This window comes from Rhododendron vialii, chromosome 1a (assembly GCF_030253575.1).
Source record: "Rhododendron vialii isolate Sample 1 chromosome 1a, ASM3025357v1".
NCBI classification, from domain to species: Eukaryota; Viridiplantae; Streptophyta; class Magnoliopsida; order Ericales; family Ericaceae; genus Rhododendron; species Rhododendron vialii.
In genome coordinates, this window is record NC_080557.1 from 36305969 (window position 1) to 36326321 (window position 20353).

The following is a 20353-nucleotide window of genomic DNA, read 5'->3' on the forward strand; positions in this document are numbered from 1 at the left end:
AGAGAGAGTGGTCGTTCACGGTGGCTATTTGACGACGGTCGGTGGTTCTTCAATTCATTCAGTTCCCTCAGGAGGTTGGAGAAGGGGAAACGACGTGGTTTGGAGATAAGATGAGGGAAACCATGTCGTTTTTAAAGGAAACGGGGTCCTGTAATGTAAACCCTGTGTAGTTGTATCTGAATCGTCCATTTCGACAATCAATTATTCAGATACATGTTTGTTAAGTCTTACAACTCTTACCGATAATAGCCGATAAAAAAAGAGGTCTTACCAATAATAGATAATTTTGTCTAATAAAAATGTTTCAGTTAATCTGAACTATTAATTGTAGAAACTGTAGAAACAAATAGTCAGATACCGCACTACCCGATCTGCATTGATCCCTGGGTCCGTTTAATTCTTGGAAAGGAAGACTACACTGTCGGCCCATGCGGGCGTTGTCGTTTTCGTAAAATAACTTTTCTCCCATTTGTATTTCTTTATGAGAGAGTGAGAAACAGTAATTTGTGGGGTGGGTTTGCAATTTGCATTAATGGTGAACGAATGAATTTATTATCATGCATTTTTATATTCTAATGGATCTTTGAGGACTGGCCACGGGTCCCTGAACTAGTCGGTTGTAGGTGGACAACTCGAACTGGACTCGCTGTGAGAGAGGATCGTCGCGTGCCGGTTGGGATGAGCTAGGAACGACTTTTCGTGGGGCTTTACTCCATGCCTTGGCCGATAGACTTGGGTGATCTTTGAAATTTAATCATAATGAGAATAGATCATTGCGATTGTTGGTCTTCAACAAGGAATTCGAACATATATGTCTGGAGAAAATTTCAAAACACAGATGCTTTCGGAACGATCGATGCAGATGAAATTCTTTTTTTTTTTGGGGGTATTTTGGAATTTCAATGCAGATGAAATTCACGCGATGGACATTGGTTCCATATTCATCAGGGACTATTGTAGATAGATTTGTGCCTCTATGGCTCTGTATACAAATAGCTAGCTGTGTTCAATTTGTTTTTTTATTGTAGATGGAGAAACCCATCGATGGATCCTATTCATTGTAAGTGTAAGAGAGAGAAAGAGAGTAGGGTATCTATTCACCTCCTTCCCACTGCAACGTGAGAGAAGTGGAGAGGAGGTGAATAGATACCCGTTACATGAAATACTATTGTGGGGTTATGGAACATTGGAACTCTAGTTTTAAGAGGCAGGAGTGAGCCGAGAAAGAAATGTGGAGAAGAAAGAAATAGTAACAAGGATAGACCATGTAATAAATGGGCAGATGGAGGAGACACAGAAGTCAAGAGAAAATCAATGAGTTTGTTGTTGTAACAAAGGGTAACATGGTAAAAAATTAATTCATAATTTTTGTATTTTTTTCAAAACGCTACTTAGTATTTTGTTACAAAATATATCATGCACATATCTTTCAGATACTCTACCAGATTCATAATCTATTGTGCCCACAATCTAAAATAAATAACTCACAATTCAAAATGAAAAATGCAAAAATACTTAGACTTCCAAACGGGCCCTACTTTTAAGTTATAATAAAATTGGTGGCATGGCATATTCATAGCTTTCCGGTCAGGCCTTCTGGCTATGGAACTCTACATTGGCTTTGGAATTTCCGATTTACCAAAAACGATACTTTTAACTCTTTGTTTGGAATAACAAACTGTCGTCCAAATTTATGAATCCTGGACGGAAAATAATGTAGGACTTAATTTATTTAATTGTTTTGATAATCGGATGTCATGGTCAACTTGCACACACCTACGTTAGACTTTATTTTGTTGTACTAAAAGATTTCCAGGCTATGATTATGACGAGTGTCTCGTTGTTCTCTAATAAATCCGCCATTGATCTAGATAAAAGATCGTAGTGTTAAAATTAAATTTATTAAGGGAAAAACAAAAGTAATAGGTAAGCATGTCTACGTCGGAGACGCATATAAAGAGGAAAAAAATAAAGTATTGCACGTTAGGTAGTGCATTTTGCAAAGTAACGTAGTTCAAAAGGAGTTTGGCCAAATGGAAATGATAAAGTTGTCATTGATGAAGTCGCGTATTCGAACTTCACAGAGGTCAAACATTTCAAACCCTTCTTGAGTCACTGGAGAGTTTTGCCCAATCGTTAATTTAGAGGTCCTAGATTTAATCGAGATGTATGCAAGCTGCCTCAGTCTGAGGCCCTCAGACATCCGATTGTAAAAAAAAAGAAAAAAAGACAAGTAACATAGGGTAAAATTCGAGTTATTTACTTCGAGTTGTGCTGTTCATGTAAGGAGCTCAATAGACTTGGACCACTTGGTATTAATGAACTGGAAATATTGATCATAAATTGTAATAAATAAATGAGTGTGAATAAGCAAATTTAACAATAATACTCAAAAATCACATCACATTCTAATAAGCAAAGTTATAAGTTTTTTAGCAAATAATCAAATTTCACTCATTCCATAACCAAATTTAACAACTTTTACCAATAACCAAAACTCAAGAATTGTCTCATCAAGACGAATAATTTGGTATAGTCAAGTGCGTGATTAAAACTTGTTTGTGATTGGACAAATGTGCATTGTGTACTATGATTTTTTTTTTGTTAGAAATGAAAAAATAACCAATGTGGAAGTAGAAATTATTAAGTTTTGATTATGAACTAAATGGATAATCAAATGATGACGTGATACATTTTGATTATTACCTCTACGGATGCTCTAAATATAAAATTAGTGAATGAACCACTTGGTAGACAGCAATCAATTTGTAGATAAAGGCGTGGTTAGGGTTTCACCCCACTTGAGAGGAGCTGCGGCTCTCTCTCTCTCTCTAGGGTTTCATCCCTCTTTTTCCTACCTTAGTTAGGGTTTCACTGGATTGTTTCTTGTTTTGATCCAGTTTCTCTGTCTTCCTCCAGTCCAACCCTCTCCTCTCGCCCTTCTTTTCGCTTTTCTCGGCCTCAGCTTCGGGGAGGTGGGGCCGCCACCCTCTATGGCCCACCTCCCATCCCTCTTTGTCTACCGACCGCCCATCCTCAACCCCAGGCCGGTTTTCCAGACCGGATCCTCTGCCTCCTTAACCTCTTCCACCACCTTTCTCTGACCGCCTCCGCCGTTCGTCCTCACTGCGTCTTCCCCACCGCAACCACATCTTTACACTGCTCTTTCCCCACCTCTCCTCCCCAGTGGGTCTGTTTTGGGTTTGATCAGACCTTGGGTTGATGTTGGGTGGCTTGTGCCCCCTCCGGCGAAAAAAGCTTCCAGATGCCGACGGCGGCGGCTATGGAGCTTGTTTTTTCTTCTGGGGAAGCGGCTGACTGTGAACTCGATTTCACTCGGCAACTCAGTGGGGCGACTCAGTGGGTCAAATCAATGCAGGAAATCAGTGTTTTCTGGGTTCCCTTCAGTTGGTTTTATTTTCGATTTTTTCCTGTTTTTAGTTTATTGGTTGCATCTGCGATTATTGTATAATGGTTTGAGTTGGTTTCATTCCTGTCTTCGGATGTAATCGATGCCGATTTTGTGCGGCGATTAGTTCTTGATGTGTTCGGCTTCAACGACCCAATCCGACAGAGGAGGAGTGCAGATCTTCGGAAGCCATGGGTGAATCAACCATTTAGTGTTTACTCTGGCAGGAGAGCTGATCTTTTCTTTAGTTGTTTCTTGGTTGTTGTTGGTTTTTTTTTCCAGATTTCAGCTGTGCTAAATGTTAAATGTTTATTGCGGGTTTGAACTGGGGGTCCGTTGGGATTTTCTACTATCTGGACCTGGATTGGTTCCTAATCTAGGCGTTTCGTCGGTCATGCTTCTGCAGGGGGTGTTTGTGTCGAAATCTTGGTAGTTTTGGTTCACTCTTGTATATTTGATGGAATCTGTTTTGCTTTCAGGCTTTAATATGATATGAAATTGACATCTTCAAAAAAAATAAAAATAAAGAAGTAGTGACAATATGGATGGCAATTTCAAATACTAAGAAGAGAATGAGGTCCTGTTTTGTTAAGAAAAATAAATAATTTATCTCTGCACGTTTTTCGATAATTTTTTTTATTTATCAATCTCAATTCATTACTATTTATTATATCAAATTTTTTTTTCAAAAATGAGAACCGAATAAAGGCTAATGAGAATATAATCGCAAAATAATCTTCCCGTCTTGGTACTCCATAAAGTTCTCACCCGATCAAACATGGCACGTGGGCAGGCCTTGCTATGCAGTGCGACTGGCTCGGGTTGACTCGCACAGGCCACACACCCGGCCCAGCGCGTGGGTCTCGTTGCGACTTGTTCGGCCCAAACACCTTTGTGATTTAGGCTGCCCGCTCATTAGGCCTAATACGCGTTTCGGTTCGACCGACTACAAAATCAATTAGTACTGAGGAAAATGACGGTAAAGGATATGTTGAAAACATTTGTTAAAATTGAAAATGTCTCTGACGGGTATTAATTATCAAAACACGTCCTTAACCGTCATTTTTCCTTAATACTGTACATTGAATTAGGTCCAACAAGAGGCCCAAAAATACCGAACTCCTTGGGGTGCAAATTTTAGAAAAACTGTCGGCAATCCATTTCCCTTTTCTCTTTTTTTTTTCCCGGCTACAAAAAGCTAATTATGGAGATCACTGATCTTACATATATCTAGTTTGGCCATATCGTTTTTAGCACTCCATAATCTTCAATAAGCAACCTTATCACACATACGTTAAAGTTCGATCACATTCTTCGAACGCTAAATAGTATGCTAAGCACTTGTCAAGCATCCTGTGTAGACTTCAAATAAAGTATTGAACAAAATCGTCTATGTATGTATCCATTGATCCAACCACTCGGGGTATTACCACGTGAACACCTGTTGTTAATTTGGTTACATTAATAAACATCTAATACATAGGACCAAATTAAGATACTCTAAAGTTCCCAGTACAAAACCAATTGACTAGAGTAAACATTAATTTCCCTTGATTTACCGTTCGACAAGAGAAATAAATAATTAAAAGATTTAACATGAATCTAAATACTACTACTAATAAAACTTTGGAAAACCTTCCTGTAGAGCAATGCCGAGCAGCCCATTTTGCTGTTTATCTTGATACAGACGGCTCGGATTGAATTTGAGCGCATACAAACTTAAACCATCCGTTACTCGGTCAAGATTTTAAGCCGTCGATTGTAGAGATGAACGGCCAGATCAGACGCTCTACACCCGCGGCAACATCCCCCATTCTAGAAAACTGACCCAAGAAATCATTTAAATAAAAATAATGATTTTTATACTACCCTTTTAACCATCTGCACTATCTTTTTCTGTTTTTATATTTACAATATTATTTTTGAATGTGTAAAAAGAGTACTGCTATGGGTACCGACGGTATCCATAGGGAAAATGCACCGACGGCCACCGGACGGCCGTCTCCGGTCACCGGACGGCCGATCCGAGCCGTCCAAAAATTTTAAAAAATAAAACCGAGTGGGCTCACGCGAGAATCAATGGCATCCGAGGTGTGTAGGGTACTTGATCCGAGCACCCATTTTTCGTGTATATTTGTATATACGTGTATATACACGAAAAAGGGGTACTCGGATCAAGTACCCTACACACCTCGGATGCCATTGATTCTCGCGTGAGCCCACTCGGTTTTATTTTTTAAAATTTTTGGACGGCTCGGATCGACCGTCCGGTGACCGGAGACGGCAGTCCGGTGACCGGAGACGGCCGTCCGGTGGCCGTCGGTGCATTTTCCCTATGGGTACCGTCAGTACCAATAGGATTTCTGAAAAAAGTGTATTAAATGAAAGGTAATATAATAAATTCAAATAGATAAAAATAAAAAAGGGGATGTGAATCGTAAAAGTGTGAAAATTAATTTTCTTTTAATAATTTCCCCAAAGAACTTCTTTTAGTATTATTAGCGTGCAACGGTAGAAATCCACCACGTATTTTGTTTTGACCAAAACGACATACGCCTCTTTCATACACTAACCAATACTATAGCAGGAAAGATAGAGAAATACGCGATGCTTTCCCACTTGTCAGCCTCCCTCTCTCACTCCTCCCCCTCTCTCTCCTCCACCGCTCTCCGCGTCCGCCCCCTCTTCCCCAAATCGCCGCCCTCTCTCCTCCCCCTCCTCTCCAAATCCCTCTCTAATTTCCACTTCCACCCCTCCAACATCCATACATCACCCCCCAGACCCTCCCCATTCTGCGGCGTCCTTTCTGGCTCTTCCATGGAGTCGCCGTCGGTGGAATCCATTTCCGATGAACTGAAGAAGCAGAGTTTAGGTCCGGATGAGGTTAGGTTGAATCTCGAAGATCTGAGGTGGGACAATTCGTTCGTCCGAGAGTTACCTGGAGATTCCAAGACTCTTAACATTCCACGACAGGTTGATTTTGTTTCTTTAATAGGCATGTACGCATACATCTTGTAGCTTTTGGATTACATGTTTGATTTTCTTGGATTATATGTTTGGTTTTCTTGGATCATTTGTACTTTTTTTTAGTGGGGTTTGACCTAAGTCACATATAATGCGCGTGCCTGCGGGGGCATGAGCGTGTCTTTTTGAAATGTTCCCAACGCACTGAATTCGCAAGAACGAGGATTGAGAGCTGGAGCGGAGGGGCTACTGAAGTATTTTGCGACTAAGGTTTTGGCCCCTTTTGTGAAGTCAGGAATGATTGAGTAGTAATTTTTTGACTAATCTTTGCTCGGGGCTCAATTTTTTAAGTACCAAAATGGGTGGTCCTTTAGTTTGACAAGTTTCAAGATGAGGTGTGATACGAAAACAGGGATACATGCGTGCTGAAGAAGTTTGGTTTGTGTATTCTAGGACCTAGGTTAAGATTATGGATAATTTGCATTGGGATGTCGCTTACAATCCGTTAACGTATCAGATACATAGTTTCCGCTTATTGCCATTTGCCTCAGATACTTCTAGTAAAAATGTTTATAAAACATCTAACTTTGCTTCATAATCCAGGCCTAGTTTATGAAGAAAAGTTGGATGTTTCGTATATGCCTTTACCGATTTCGGATAGAGTTTATTTATTGAAAGGGCCCTAAACAACCCATTTTGAACAAAATGAACAGCTTGGATCAATTTTTTGGGACTCGAGATGGTAAAAAATGCATATGTACACGATGTATGTACCTATGTGTATGTACCTCTACCAAAACTGATGCAGTGGCCAGTTGGATTTTTGATGTACTACTATTTCTTTCATTAGCGGAAAATTTCCCCCGATTATATTAGGAAATGCGCATTAGTTATTTTAGGAATATATATATATATATGTAAGGGCCGGTTCCGTGGACACAATTTTGAACACAAATTTTGACACTCCATCTCAGCCCTTGAAATGGAGGGTTGAGATTAAAAAACATAAGGGCTCCCTCTCTCTTCCCCCTCTCAATCTCATGGGATCATGTTTCCTCTTTCTCTCTGTCGCCTCATCACCCACCACCAGCAGACTGCCCCATCTCCGGTGGTGACCTCATCACCCACCTGCGCCTGCGACCTCATCTACGGCGACCCAAGGGCCAGCGAACAACAAAGCTGCTGCCAATTCAACACAATATCTTATCTAGTGGAATAATTTAACTGGAAAAAATTGGGAAAACCAATAGGGAATTAGAAAGCAATTCCTTCAATTGGGTCTTTTTGTTTATTAGCAGATCCAACAAAAAGAAGATGAAACACATGATAGCTTCTGACCCAAGGGCCGGCACTCCACATCCGACGACCCCGGTGGACAGCTGTTGTTCGTTCGTAGGGTGCGTGTGTATGGTGTGGTGGTTCCTTTTATTTCCATTTCAACGCGTTGCTGGAGGCGTTCTTGCAGACAGATGCGATAACGGGTCGTTACCGGAGGAGAAGTTGTAGAAGGGAATGGATCACTGGAGATGGGGATCGATGGAGATGGGGTCGCCGGATAATAGGCTCGACGGAGGTTGGGTCGCTGGAGAGTGGGGTTGCCGGATATGGGTTGCTCGCCAGAGATGGGTTCACCGATGAGGATTCTCACTTGGGATGGAAGGGCAGGAGAGGGATGTGTCGTAACACAGAGAGAGAGAGAGAGAGAGAGAGAGAGAGAGAGGGGGGGGGGGGGGGGGGTACGCGTGCCATTTTAAGAGTTCTAATCTCAACCCTTCATTTCAAGGGTTGAGAGAGAGAGAGAGAGAGAGAGAGAGAGAGAGAGAGAGAGAGAGAGAGAGAGGGGGTACGTGTGCCATTTTAAGAGTTCTAATCTCAACCCTCCATTTCAAGGGTTGAGATGGAGTGTCAAAATTTGTGTCCCCGCAACTGGCCCCATATATATATATATATATATATATATATATATATATATATTTTGCCATATGTTATAGTTAGCGGGGGTCAGTGGGAAGTTAGTTAATGAGGGGGCTCAGAGGCTATCCATAGCCTTGAAACCCCAATCCCTACCCCTCGTGGGACTCAAACCTTGGTACCCATGGAGGGGGGACATGAGCAAACCATCTCACCAAGCATGGTTTCTCAATTTTAGGAATATTGAACTAGGTGGAATATGCAGGTAAACTGGGTGCATATGTTACATTAGTGCCCAAGAGCCCATTGATGGTTACTGAACATTAATATATATATATACACTCGGGATCCAATGAGGGATCCCGCATGGGCTTACCGTGCGGAACTCCCCTTTCCCGATCGAATTGCGACGATCCGAGCCGCTCAAAGTGTGCAGAACATGATTTTAAGGGTACCCGCGAGAAATCGGCAAGAAAAGTGATCGGGAAGAGCTTGATCCGAACAGTTTTTTACTGAACCGTTCAATAAAAAACTGTTCGGATGAAGCCTTTCCCGATCATTTTTTTTGCTGATTTCTCGCGGGTACCCTTAAAATCACGTACTGATCACTTTGAGCGGATCGGATCGTCGTAATTCGATCGGGAAAGGGGAGTCCCGCACGGTAAGCCCGTGCGGGATCCCTTAGGAGATCCGGACTCTGTGTGTGTGTGTGTGTGTATATATATATATATTTTTTTTTTGTCGTTGTTATAAGATGGTTTTTGCACCTATCTAGTATAGTTGGCCTAACAACTTTTTATTAATCATGTACTGTTTACTCTATTAGTTTGATGGATCACAATTATCCAGCGAAGCATATATGGCTGTATAAGTTACATAGAAGGTGCTTTTATGTAGTTCAGTGAGTGCTGTTTGCAATTTTTCCGTTCTGTTGGATTTTTAGAAGTTATCGAATTTGCAACGTTAGCAAAGCAAATTATGGCATCCTAGGAGATTCTGCCTAAATGCTGTCCGTGTCTCCCTGCTTAATCACGTAAAGTTTAGTAAGTGTTGTCTTGCATTTTTCCTCTGTCTGTGGAATTTTAAGAAGTTATGGAATTTGCTCTATTTGCAAAAAGCAAATTATGGAATCCTGGGGATCCTGCTTAAGTGAATGCTGTCTGTGTCTCCCTGCTGAATCACAAAGTTTAGTAAGTGTTGTCTTGCATTTTTCCTCTGCTTGTGGAATTTTAAGAAGTTATGGAATTTGCTCTATTTGCAAGCAAATTATGGATTCCTAGGGATCCTGCTTAAGTGAATGCTGTCCGTGTCTCCCTGCTGAAATCAGTTTTGCGGTTGTGCCTTTCAATTACGCTTGTTTCTCCCTTTTGATCTGATGAGTACCTGTACTCTTAAATAGCATATTTCCATAGCCTTCCGAAAGAAAAGAGGCACCGGAGCCCTTTTTAGGACTTGAACTTTATGCAAATGGTTAAGTTCAACCAATCTTGAAACTGACCAGAAGAGTGCTTACTGCGGAGCCAGCTCCTTTTTGCGCTCTTGCTATGGTTAAGCAAATTGCATTCACAGAACCATTAGCATGTCTTATAATTTGTATGCTGTTTTTGTATGGATTCCATTGCTGTGAGCTGATTTATGATCTACACTCATGAGGTTATACTTTCTGCTTTCCATTTTGTAGGTCTTTCATGCTTGCTACACAAAAGTAAACCCGTCTGTTGAGGTGGAGAACCCTCAGCTTGTTGCATGGTCAGAATCTGTGGCTGAGTTGCTTGATTTGGATCCTAAAGAGTTAGTAATTTCTTTTTTTGCGCAGTTTGCCGAATTACCCATTCTAAAAGGTTGCATCTCTATATATTTGGATGTAATTAAAAAAGTATTTGCATCAGACAATTGAAACGTCCTGTGAGCTCTCACAAACCAATTCATCTTGGTTACTTTTCCTATCAACTATTTGGGTGAGATTTGTCAACTTGAATCTCGGGAGGCATTGAGAGTCGTTGCCTATTGTTATACAGTTGTAGCTGAATGCTAAGAAGTTGAAAATTGTTTCTAAAGCCCCTCGTTTAGCCCCTTTCCTCCTAGGATTCTTCTTTGTTCTAGAGTAACTTCCAGCTTTTGATTGATCATGCTAATTTGTTCCACTGACCTGAACCTTAACGGTCTTTTTTTGGCTCGTAATAAGCATTGTTCTCGTTAACCTGATGGATTTTTTCATGTCCAATTTTATTTTATACTTTGTTTTCCCTGAATTTTTCCATTTTAATTTCTACATGTCCAATTTTCCGGATTGCTAACTGCTGCATGTGTTTCAGATTTGAAAGACCTGATTTCCCACTCATCTTCTCTGGTGCATCCCCTTTGGTTGGAGCGTAAGCGTCATTCCTCACCCTTTTTTTTTCCTTTTCCTGTAATGATTATAGTGAAGCATTTTCAAAGTCACCACTTTGGGGTTTTACAGAGTGCCCTATGCTCAATGCTATGGTGGACATCAGTTTGGCATGTGGGCTGGTCAATTGGGTGATGGTCGGGCAATTACTCTTGGGGAGGTTTTGAATGCGAATTCTGAAAGGTGGGAACTGCAGCTTAAGGGTGCTGGGAAGACGCCATATAGCCGGTTTGCTGATGGCCTTGCAGTTCTGCGCAGTAGCATACGAGAATTCTTATGTAGCGAAGCGATGCACAGTCTAGGCATCCCAACCACTCGTGCACTTTGTCTTGTCACCACTGGAAAATATGTGACTCGCGACATGTTTTATGAGTATGTTGTGTCAATCTTTTGTCATGAATGCATTGCATTGGAATGGGTGATTCATTTTCTGTCGTTGGCTCTATCTGCTCCTTCAGTTTTTTTTTTTGATCCGCTGCTCCTTCAGTTTGGGATCCAAAGTTGTAGATTTGAAGAATTTTTTATTTTATTTTATGGTTTGACAACTTAAAGTTACCTAATGAGTTAATTTAGGACATTAATTTCTAGTATCAACAATTTTGGAAGGGAAGATTATGAGTGTTCGTTCATAAACTCTGGTATAACTGAGGATTAAAATTTTGTTTCGGTATGTTGTTGGTTAGCTAGGATAGAGAAAACATTTCGTAATGTAGCTGATGGAGATGTCCCAGTCTATGCAGATGTCATTGTTGGATGTCTCAAATAGCTGTTTAAAATTGCTCAATGGTTTGTATGCCACATATAGAATTTCAACATGTTTCGGTGCATTTTGGAGTGGTGTTGGTGGAAACATCGGAATTGCAGGATTCCAATGTTTGGTGGAAACATTGGAAATAAAAATGTTTTCGAAACAAAATAAAATTTTGTTCCTTATGCAGGGAGACAAAATTTTATGAACTTAAATACAAATACTTGGGATACCTCGGACTTGAAGTAGTTGCTAGTCATGTGATGAATAACTGATTTCATTGCTCCTCATGTTTTGTTTGTTCCCATGCAGTGGCAATCCAAAGGAAGAACCTGGTGCAATTGTTTGTAGAGTTGCGCAGTCCTTTCTGCGTTTTGGTTCATACCAGATACATGCCTCCAGAGGTAAAGAAGACCTTGACATTGTTCGTACTTTGGCAAACTACACCATTCGGCATCACTTCCCTCATGTTGAGAACTTGAGTAAGAGTGAGAGTTTGTCTTTTAGCACAGGAGAGGAGGACAACGAAGTTGTGGATCTGACCTCCAACAAGTATGCAGGTGATTATTCAAATTCGAAGATATTTAGTGGCACATACTAGTGATAAATCTAACAGCATGTCTGTTTTCTGGTGTAATGTCATCTTGGGAACTATTATTGAATCCTTTGAGTAGGTGTAGTGTTGCATTGATATTGAGAAATTACTCTTCTGTTCCTGTCCTGGTAAAGAATTTATTCTGCTCCATGGATCTTCCATATTATTATTGGAGGAATTTAAAGAACAGGACTCCCCTTGGTCATTGGCTGGAACTTCAAATAGCCTAAACTGGTTTCCTACTTGCATAACATAGGCAAGTTCAATCTTAGAATTATGTAGACTTGTCCGGGACACCTGTATGGCCATTGTGGATGCCCACGGATGACTGGGCTACTCACTTACCTGTTAATTCTGTGGTTTTCTGGTTCAATCAAAGAAGGACCTGCTCTATGTTGAGATTGATTTCTCAGATATCGTCCTTCATATCATACTGAAGTCTTTGACTCCTCACTTAGTGATCACAAGCAGTTTTCATCTGTTTAACAGTCCCACTTTGATCGTGTTGTAGTTTACATACACTTCAATGCAATTTCTATGGTCATTTTTGCTCATCCTTTTTGTTTCCTGTTGGATTGTATTAGCTTGGGCAGTGGAAGTGGCTGAGCGTACTGCTTCCCTGGTAGCAAGGTGGCAGGGTGTTGGTTTCACACATGGGGTGCTGAACACTGACAACATGAGTGTGCTAGGTCTCAGTATTGATTATGGTCCTTTTGGTTTCTTGGATGCTTTTGATCCCAGTTACACTCCAAATACTACAGATCTTCCAGGGAGAAGGTATTGTTTTGCAAATCAGCCTGATATTGGTTTATGGAATGTCGCGCAGTTTGCCTCGACTCTCTCAGCCGCTCAGTTAATAAGTGATAAGGAGTCAAATTACGCCATGGAAAGGTAATTTCTGTTCACGATAAAAATGGTTTGCTGGTTGGCTTATGTGTTTGTACTTAATGTTTTTTATTTGTTACAGATATGGAACCAAGTTTATGGATGAGTATCAAGCAATAATGACCAGAAAACTTGGCCTGCCAAAGTACAATAAACAGTTGATTAGTAAACTTCTTAACAACATGGCTGTGGACAAAGTCGATTATACGAATTTCTTTCGATTGCTGTCCAATATTAAAGCTGATCCTAGCATTCCAGAACAGAAACTGTTAACTCCGCTAAAAGCTGTTTTGTTGGATATGGGAAAGGAGCGCAAAGAGGCATGGACCACCTGGGTTCAAACCTACATACAGGAGGTACAGTGACACTCTCCTTGATTTTTATAGCATATCTTTGGCAGACCCGTTCATATTTTTGTGTGAAGATTTGAGCATTTCCTTTTGTTCTTCAAATTATTTCAGCATCACACTAGTGAAGGATGTAAAGTGGGAGTGTGAGCTACACAAGTATCAATGGGTTTTGAGTCTACTGGTTCTCATCATGGAACTAATAGACCCTTTGTAGGATTCACTCTTGCTTATCCATGTCTGTCAGTGGGTTATTCACCTTGGTGGATGTATCTGGGACACTTTGATGCATACGCTTTTGTTTGGATCCCATTTCGAACATCCAATCACATTTTCAGCCGCTAAAATACCGCGAAAATGTGTGTTGCATGTGTTTAAGTGTGACAGAGGGAGATGGGGAAGGATTGTAGCCCCCATCGTCCTCACATGAAGAAGGAACTGACTGTGGGTACTTGGAAGTCCTCCGCCCCCTCAGGCTACTGGAGGACCATCCTTACCTTCTCGGCCCCCTCACACCTCCGCACCTATGGTGCCTCCACACTTGTGGTGTCTCCTCATTCCATAGTACTTACGGCGACTCTGCACACCATGCATTTGAGGTGCCTCTGCACTTATGGTGCCTCCGCGGTTGAAGTGCCTCTGCATTCAAGGTGCCTCTGTACTAACTGGCGACTCTGTGCAACATCCTAGGCCGGGAGCAGGGCCTAGGTACCTTACTCGGGACCTAAGGAGGAATTTGGATTGGAGGCTAGAGTAAAGGGATTGTCAAGGCTCACCTCCGAGGTGAGCTCCAACTTGACCGGTCATAGAGAGAGAGGGGTTCGCCAACATCATCCCGACGTATGAAGATCTCTGCAGTATTCCGGCTGACAAGCTGATGCATAGAGGCCTGTATCATACCTACCACCTGGCTATGACACAGGCTTCCATATATCACTCAACTGTGTCTGCGAGTCCCTCGCTGTAGAACTCCAGCTCTTGTTATAACACTAAAAGAGAAACCCGTACTCTGGTGAGCATTAATGAGTGAGAGGCACACTTCTTTCCCCTCCAAGGCTCTAAAGCTCCTATATAAAGAGGAGTTGGCTCTTATTAAAGACAAGCATTCAATACACACCTAACAGACCTACTCTCCATTGCCATCCCTCTCTCTCTAAGGCTGCCCCTCTCTCTCTCCTCCTCCACCTCTGGCGGTCCTGAGTCATCGTAGTAACCACCATACTCCCAGAGGGCAACCTCAGGTATTCTTCCCACTTCTCATACCCACACTGACCAACTGTATTCTAGTGCCAAAAGGAGTAGAATTTTCTCCCTATATTGTGTTTGTATCATTGACTTGAGTAGTAGGGATGTATCGATAATTAAAATTTTCATTATTTCCATCCAACATTAAACGATTTCTTCCCTTCTCCTACGTAGCCATTAGCTACTTTCCACTGGATCTCAGAAATGGAACTTAACTAATACTGTGCTGGTAATTGTAATAGTCTTTAACCGAGTCAAGGACATTTAGAAACCTATTATTTGGAAATCACAAGCTTAATTCCTCATCCATGGACACTGAAGATTTTCACACTTGCCTTGTTGCTCATGACTAGAATTTGGTGAAGATGACTTTGCACTTCTTCTTTGGCAAAACATGTTCACAATGTTGCCTTTATCATGAGCAACTGACTTTGGAAATAAAAGAGCATGGTCGTGTTTGAGTCATGCAATTTAGATTGGTAACAACTACATATATATGCATTTTCTCTTGATTGAAAGTAGAGGTTTTTTTGTTAGATGATTATCGGGCTACGAACCTTCTTATCAGATTTGCCGTTTAACACTCTCTTTTTCCTTCCACAGCTTTCTGCCAGTGAGACTTCAGATGAGGAGAGAAAGGCCTCAATGAATTCTGTAAATCCCAAATATATTCTCAGGAACTATTTATGCCAAAGTGCAATTGATGCAGCTGAACAAGGTGATTTTGGAGAGGTTCGACGTCTGCTAAAAGTAATGGAACGGCCCTTTGATGATCAACCAGGAATGGAAAAATACGCTCGGTTGCCCCCAGCTTGGGCTTATCGTCCGGGTGTGGGTATGCTCTCTTGTTCTTCATGAGCTGCAACTCTCAATTGTTTACTATTAAGAAGCATTTGTTACCAGGAGAGGATATAGTTTGATGTATATACACTATACAGTAGCTAAATACAGCTTTTTTGACCTCACGACAAAGTTCACTGTATCTTTTCTTCTCGTTTCTTTTTACTTCCTTTCATTTGCTTTCAGGCATTATTAAAACTGATGTATTTGCACGTTTTCTTCTTCTTCTGGTTATCATAGTACACAGTCTGCTTGTTATCATCTTGGATATTTGATTCATTAGGGTGAACTGTTTTCCTGGATCCGGGTTGTGCTCATGAGGAGCGAACTTGGCTGGTGATTTAAGCATTCTGTTTAACGCAGTTGTTGGAAGGTCCTTTGCTGAAAATATGGTTTCTTGTAACATTTCCGGTCAGGCGACGAGGAAAGGCATGTCCACGTTTTGAATGTGTAGGGGGAAATGAGAAGTGATGTGTTCTCCCCTTTTTATTTTGCCTTTTAACTCTGCTAAGTTTTGTACAAGTTCAAGATTCAGACACAATGGAACGAGCTAATATGGATATGGATCGGGGGTGGTTATCGTGCTCTGAAGCATAGCAACGGTGGTTATGGCGGCTTCTAAATCAGACGTAAATAAGGAAGGATTGATTGTAGGAATATGCATTGAAGGTTCCATTAAATACTCTAAATCACTGGGGACAATCTTTGAAATTATAGGCAGTGCAGATTTTAGGGGCATAGAAGACCTTTTCAATGCCCCTTTTTGCCCCAAAAATTTCAAGCTCTTATTCAGAATTCTTTCTAGTCATCCCAAGGGTTCTTTACATACAATCGCTTGGGAGTTGGCACACATTGTCCGTGTTTACAACAAATTCTAGGAGTATATTTCGAGATTTTAGTCTTTAAAAAATTGTTCAGCGTTTTAATTTTTTATCAATAGATGTTGAAATTCTAATTGTACAGATTCCATAATAGTTGAAAATACTCTAAAATCTGATCAATTTTTACATGCAGTTTAATCAAAATTTCACAGCTATGGTTACCATCGTAACCGGGTTTATCAATTCTACTAAAATCTAAAACTTATAACCTGTAGAATCTGAAGTTATATTTTATAATTTCTATCTACAACTATCGCAAACAGGCCATTGTTTCGTTAACTTTTACTACCATTTTTTCCCCTTGAAATAGAAAAATTCTAACAAAAATCAAATGATTTGTTGTTTAAGATTTAAAAAATTGCATCAGAATGACAGAAAACAAATATATACAAGTATATGGATATTATGTTCATTTCTATGCAAAATATACAAATTTCTTGATTTAGGCCTAGTTTGGCATTATAAGCCAAATGGCTTGTTTTTTTTGTCCTTATTCATTTTTTTCCGCATTTGTTACTTTTTTATCGATTTTTTGAGAATTATTTCTTCGTCATGACAAGAGAAATCTAAAAAGTAAAAAATTAAGATTGAAATTCAATTTTTTTGAATTTCAAAAAAATTGACTTATTGACTTATTTTCGTTTTTATTTAAAATAAATTAGATTTTGATCGTAATTTTTTACCTTTTAAGATTCCTTTCATCAATAATATTTAAAAATTAACAAAAAATTAACAAATGCAATTTTTTTTAAGCAAAGACAAAAGAATAAGCCATTCGTTTTTTTTTTTTTTGATCCGCAAGAATAAGCCATTCGTTATAATGCCAAAACTAGGCTTTAATCGCAATGACTATCATATGGGCTTTACCAGATCCCCAGCCCAACGAGAAGCAAATCCTTTTGAAACTCTCTCTCTCTCTCTCTCTCTCTTGCTTGGATCTTGTAGAGCGTCTATCCAGGTAAGCTTCCGCTGCAGCTATCTCCTATATCGTGTCCTTTCAGTTTTATAAAATCTGGGATTATGTGACCAAAATTTTTTTGAACTGATTTTTGTGTTTGGTTTGGTTTGGTTTTTGAATTTTTTTTTGAAAAATAGCAGAGGTAATAAGTGAACAGAGATAGAGATAGAGATAGAGATAAAGAAAGAAATGTTGGAAGTAGAGGAATCTATGGGATATTTTTTGAATTTTTTTTTTGAAAAGTGAAGCGAACAAGGCAAAATTGTGACTTCAATTCGATCTTTAAAGTTTCATTGGAGCAGCTAAGCCAAATCATTCACGAAATCGTGAACGGTCTTCTTGTCTCAAGTGTAAACCATTCAATTCAATGTAGTGCACGAATGGGATTCAATAAACAATTCGCTCAGGTATTGTTTGATGAAATGCCTGTGTGAGTTTTACCATATACACTGTTGAGGAGTCGGCATTTGATTGCATTTGGGGGGGGGGGGGGGGGGGGGGGGAATTTTGCTAGTTTTTTTTTTTGATAACTTAGGTGTCTCTGGGCTAGCATACGCGCGCCACGACTAATCCTGGGGCCCAATCCCACCGCCTACTTGCGGGAGCCCAATTAAAGTTGGAGTAAAGCTTTGTATAGACTGGCCCCAAAGGAGTTGATAGCACTTGAGAGGCTTCGAACCCGAGACCATAGGAAAGAGCAAACCCTTATGTCTCAAGCCTTGACCACTAGGCCAACCCTTTGGGGTTGGAAATTTTGCTAAGATGGATAGCCTGCCAGTGTGCGCTTGCATATTGGGAGTTGATTGAATCATATGCCAAGTTCCAATTGTATGTAGGGGTAATTCAGACTATTGGACTTGGAAATCATTTGCCAAGTTCTTAGTCGTCTGAATAGGAAGCTTTTTTCTTTCGCATAATGGCCTTCTTCACAAAATCTGATGTGACATCCTTGGGGTTTCTTGTATGAAAACTAGACCATCTTGGTATTGGAGAAAATGCTTCTGTGTAATTTTTATAGGTGCCCATATGTTCTAATTAAAGAGTACGTAGGGGTAATTCAGACTATTGGACATGGAAATCATATGCCAAGTTCTTAGTCGTCTGAATAGGAAGCTTTTTTCTTTCGCATAATGGCCTTCTTCACAAAATCTGATGTGACATTCTTGGTGTTTCTTATATGAAAACTAGACCATCTTGGTATTGGAGAAAATGCTTCTCTGTAATTTTCATAGGTGCCCATATATTCTAATTAAAGAGCTGATAAAGGTAGTATTGCACCTCAACTTGGATTATCCTGTGCTCTTTGGTTGACAACCTTAATGGTTTCTATTTGTGCAATTTTACAGTTTGAAAATCTATTTGCTTGTGGGGCGCGCAGATCCGAAGACATAATAACTTTGTAAAAGCTAATTAGAAAGTCAATAAGTGACACCTTCGCTTGAAGAAGCCATCTTGGTCAAAACACTCAAAACACACTGAAACTCGTTACGCGCCTCCGCACGCTCAACATAATCTTTTAGTCCTTGGAATTTGGAAATAAGCCAACACAAATGTCTTTAAAGAAAGAAAAAAAGTGAGCAGTCATACTATATTTTGCTCAAGTCTTTTGGTTCTTTTCTGGAAATTTCTGTTGGCATGTTGCCCTTTATCAATCCGGAATCCGGACAATATTGGCACACAACTGGCATTGTGTGCCTAATTTATCACATAATTGCACCTTGACTTTGCTTGGATATAAGATCTCTGAACTTGAAACCTGCAATTATTTCCCATGAGTTTGAAATTGATGATTTCATGATTCACAGGGAATGAGCATTTCTCGGAGCCTTGAAGTTTGGAAATTGGGCACTGTCAACTACTTAAAGGCACTCAAGCTTCAAGAAAAGCTAGTATCAGATAGAAAAACCGATATTATTTCTGATACTCTGTTATCCCTTCAGCATCCACCTACATACACCCTTGGTAAACGGAGAACTGACCACAACTTATTAGTCCCCGAACATGACCTAAAAGACATAGGAGCAGAACTTCACTACACGCAGAGGGGAGGAGACATCACGTTTCACGGTCCACACCAAGCTATCTTATATCCCATTGTCTCCCTTCGCAATATTGGACTCGGTGCCCGGAGTTATGTGGAGAAACTCGAGTTGACTATGATTGAATTGGCATCTTTATACAGTGTCAAAGCTTGCGCTGGAAAAAGGTGTGAGACAGGAGTGTGGGTAGGAGAGAGAAAGATCGGTGCTATTGGAGTCCGGATTTCGTCTGGGATTACTTCTCATGGCTTGGCATTTAACATGGATCCTGATTTGAGCTATTTCAAGCATATCGTGCCTTGTGGGATTGCAGATAAGGAAGTTACTTCTCTGAGAAGAGAGACTGGTGAGGTGCTTCCTGCTGAAGAAGTGATCCAGGAGCAGTTGGTTTCTTGTTTTGCTAGAGTGTTTGGTTATAGTGATGTTATTTGGAAGGAGAATGCATCAAACTTGTGGGGAAACCCAAGTAATGAATGAGTGGTTTCCACACGTACTGTATCACCAAAATAGAGACCTGGATTATGTACTTGTAAAGTCTAAGCACACAACTTTAGAATAAAACTCCGGACATAACCGTGCCCAGAATCGCTCAATTCATGTAGACCCATGTGCACCGAATAGTTCCAGACAAGTTTGTGTCCGGAGTTATGTTTTAAAGTTGTATGCGTAGCGTTGCTCGTATGTATTCACATCCATTTGTTTTCTTTTAGTTCAGTTTCTCCTTTAGGTCATCCTCCAGATAATAAAAGAAAAGAAAAGTGCGCATCAATCTCAACTAATTCACCCAACTGAACTTGAACTAAAGATGAATCGAAATTAGAGAGAGCAATTTGAGTAAACCATCACATAGTTATGACACTGGATCTTCTATGCACATCCATTTGTTCAAATGAGGCCTTTTCAAGAAGAAATCACAGAGGAATAACCTGAGTCACATAATAATATGTGCATGAGCGAGCGCGAATATAAAAACGTCTTTGAATCATATCTCAAATTACTAAAATTTGTGAGAGAGATGATAGAGAGCACTAATGTAGGCCATTCCAAAGGATAATGTTATTTTTCTTTTCTTTTTTTCATTGTTATTTTTTGGTAGAAATTTTTTTTCCCTCGGTAATACAGGGTGTCTTGGGTCAACTTGC

General features: G+C 40.2%; 2 protein-coding genes across 3 annotated transcripts; both read left to right on the forward strand.

The window, feature by feature from the left end:
* Positions 1–5958: 5958 nt before the first annotated feature.
* Positions 5959–15594, forward strand: LOC131317557 (uncharacterized). Its single transcript, XM_058347099.1, has 8 exons — positions 5959–6382; positions 9966–10075; positions 10600–10656; positions 10746–11045; positions 11734–11981; positions 12601–12907; positions 12984–13257; positions 15097–15594. The coding sequence occupies exons 1-8, from the start codon at positions 6017–6019 to the stop codon at positions 15349–15351; spliced, it is 1917 nt and encodes a 638-aa protein (XP_058203082.1). The 5' UTR covers positions 5959–6016; the 3' UTR covers positions 15352–15594.
* A 1463-nt stretch (positions 15595–17057) lies between these two features.
* On the forward strand, positions 17058–19920 carry LOC131317565 (octanoyltransferase LIP2, mitochondrial). Of its 2 annotated transcripts, none has more exons than XM_058347104.1 (2): positions 17058–17172; positions 18978–19920. In XM_058347104.1, the coding sequence occupies exons 1-2, from the start codon at positions 17071–17073 to the stop codon at positions 19686–19688; spliced, it is 813 nt and encodes a 270-aa protein (XP_058203087.1). In that variant the 5' UTR covers positions 17058–17070; the 3' UTR covers positions 19689–19920. The 2 variants fall into 2 exon arrangements, with proteins under 2 accessions (XP_058203087.1, XP_058203091.1); XM_058347108.1 differs by lacking the exon at positions 17058–17172 and adding an exon at positions 17470–17602.
* The last annotated feature ends 433 nt before the right edge of the window (positions 19921–20353 follow it).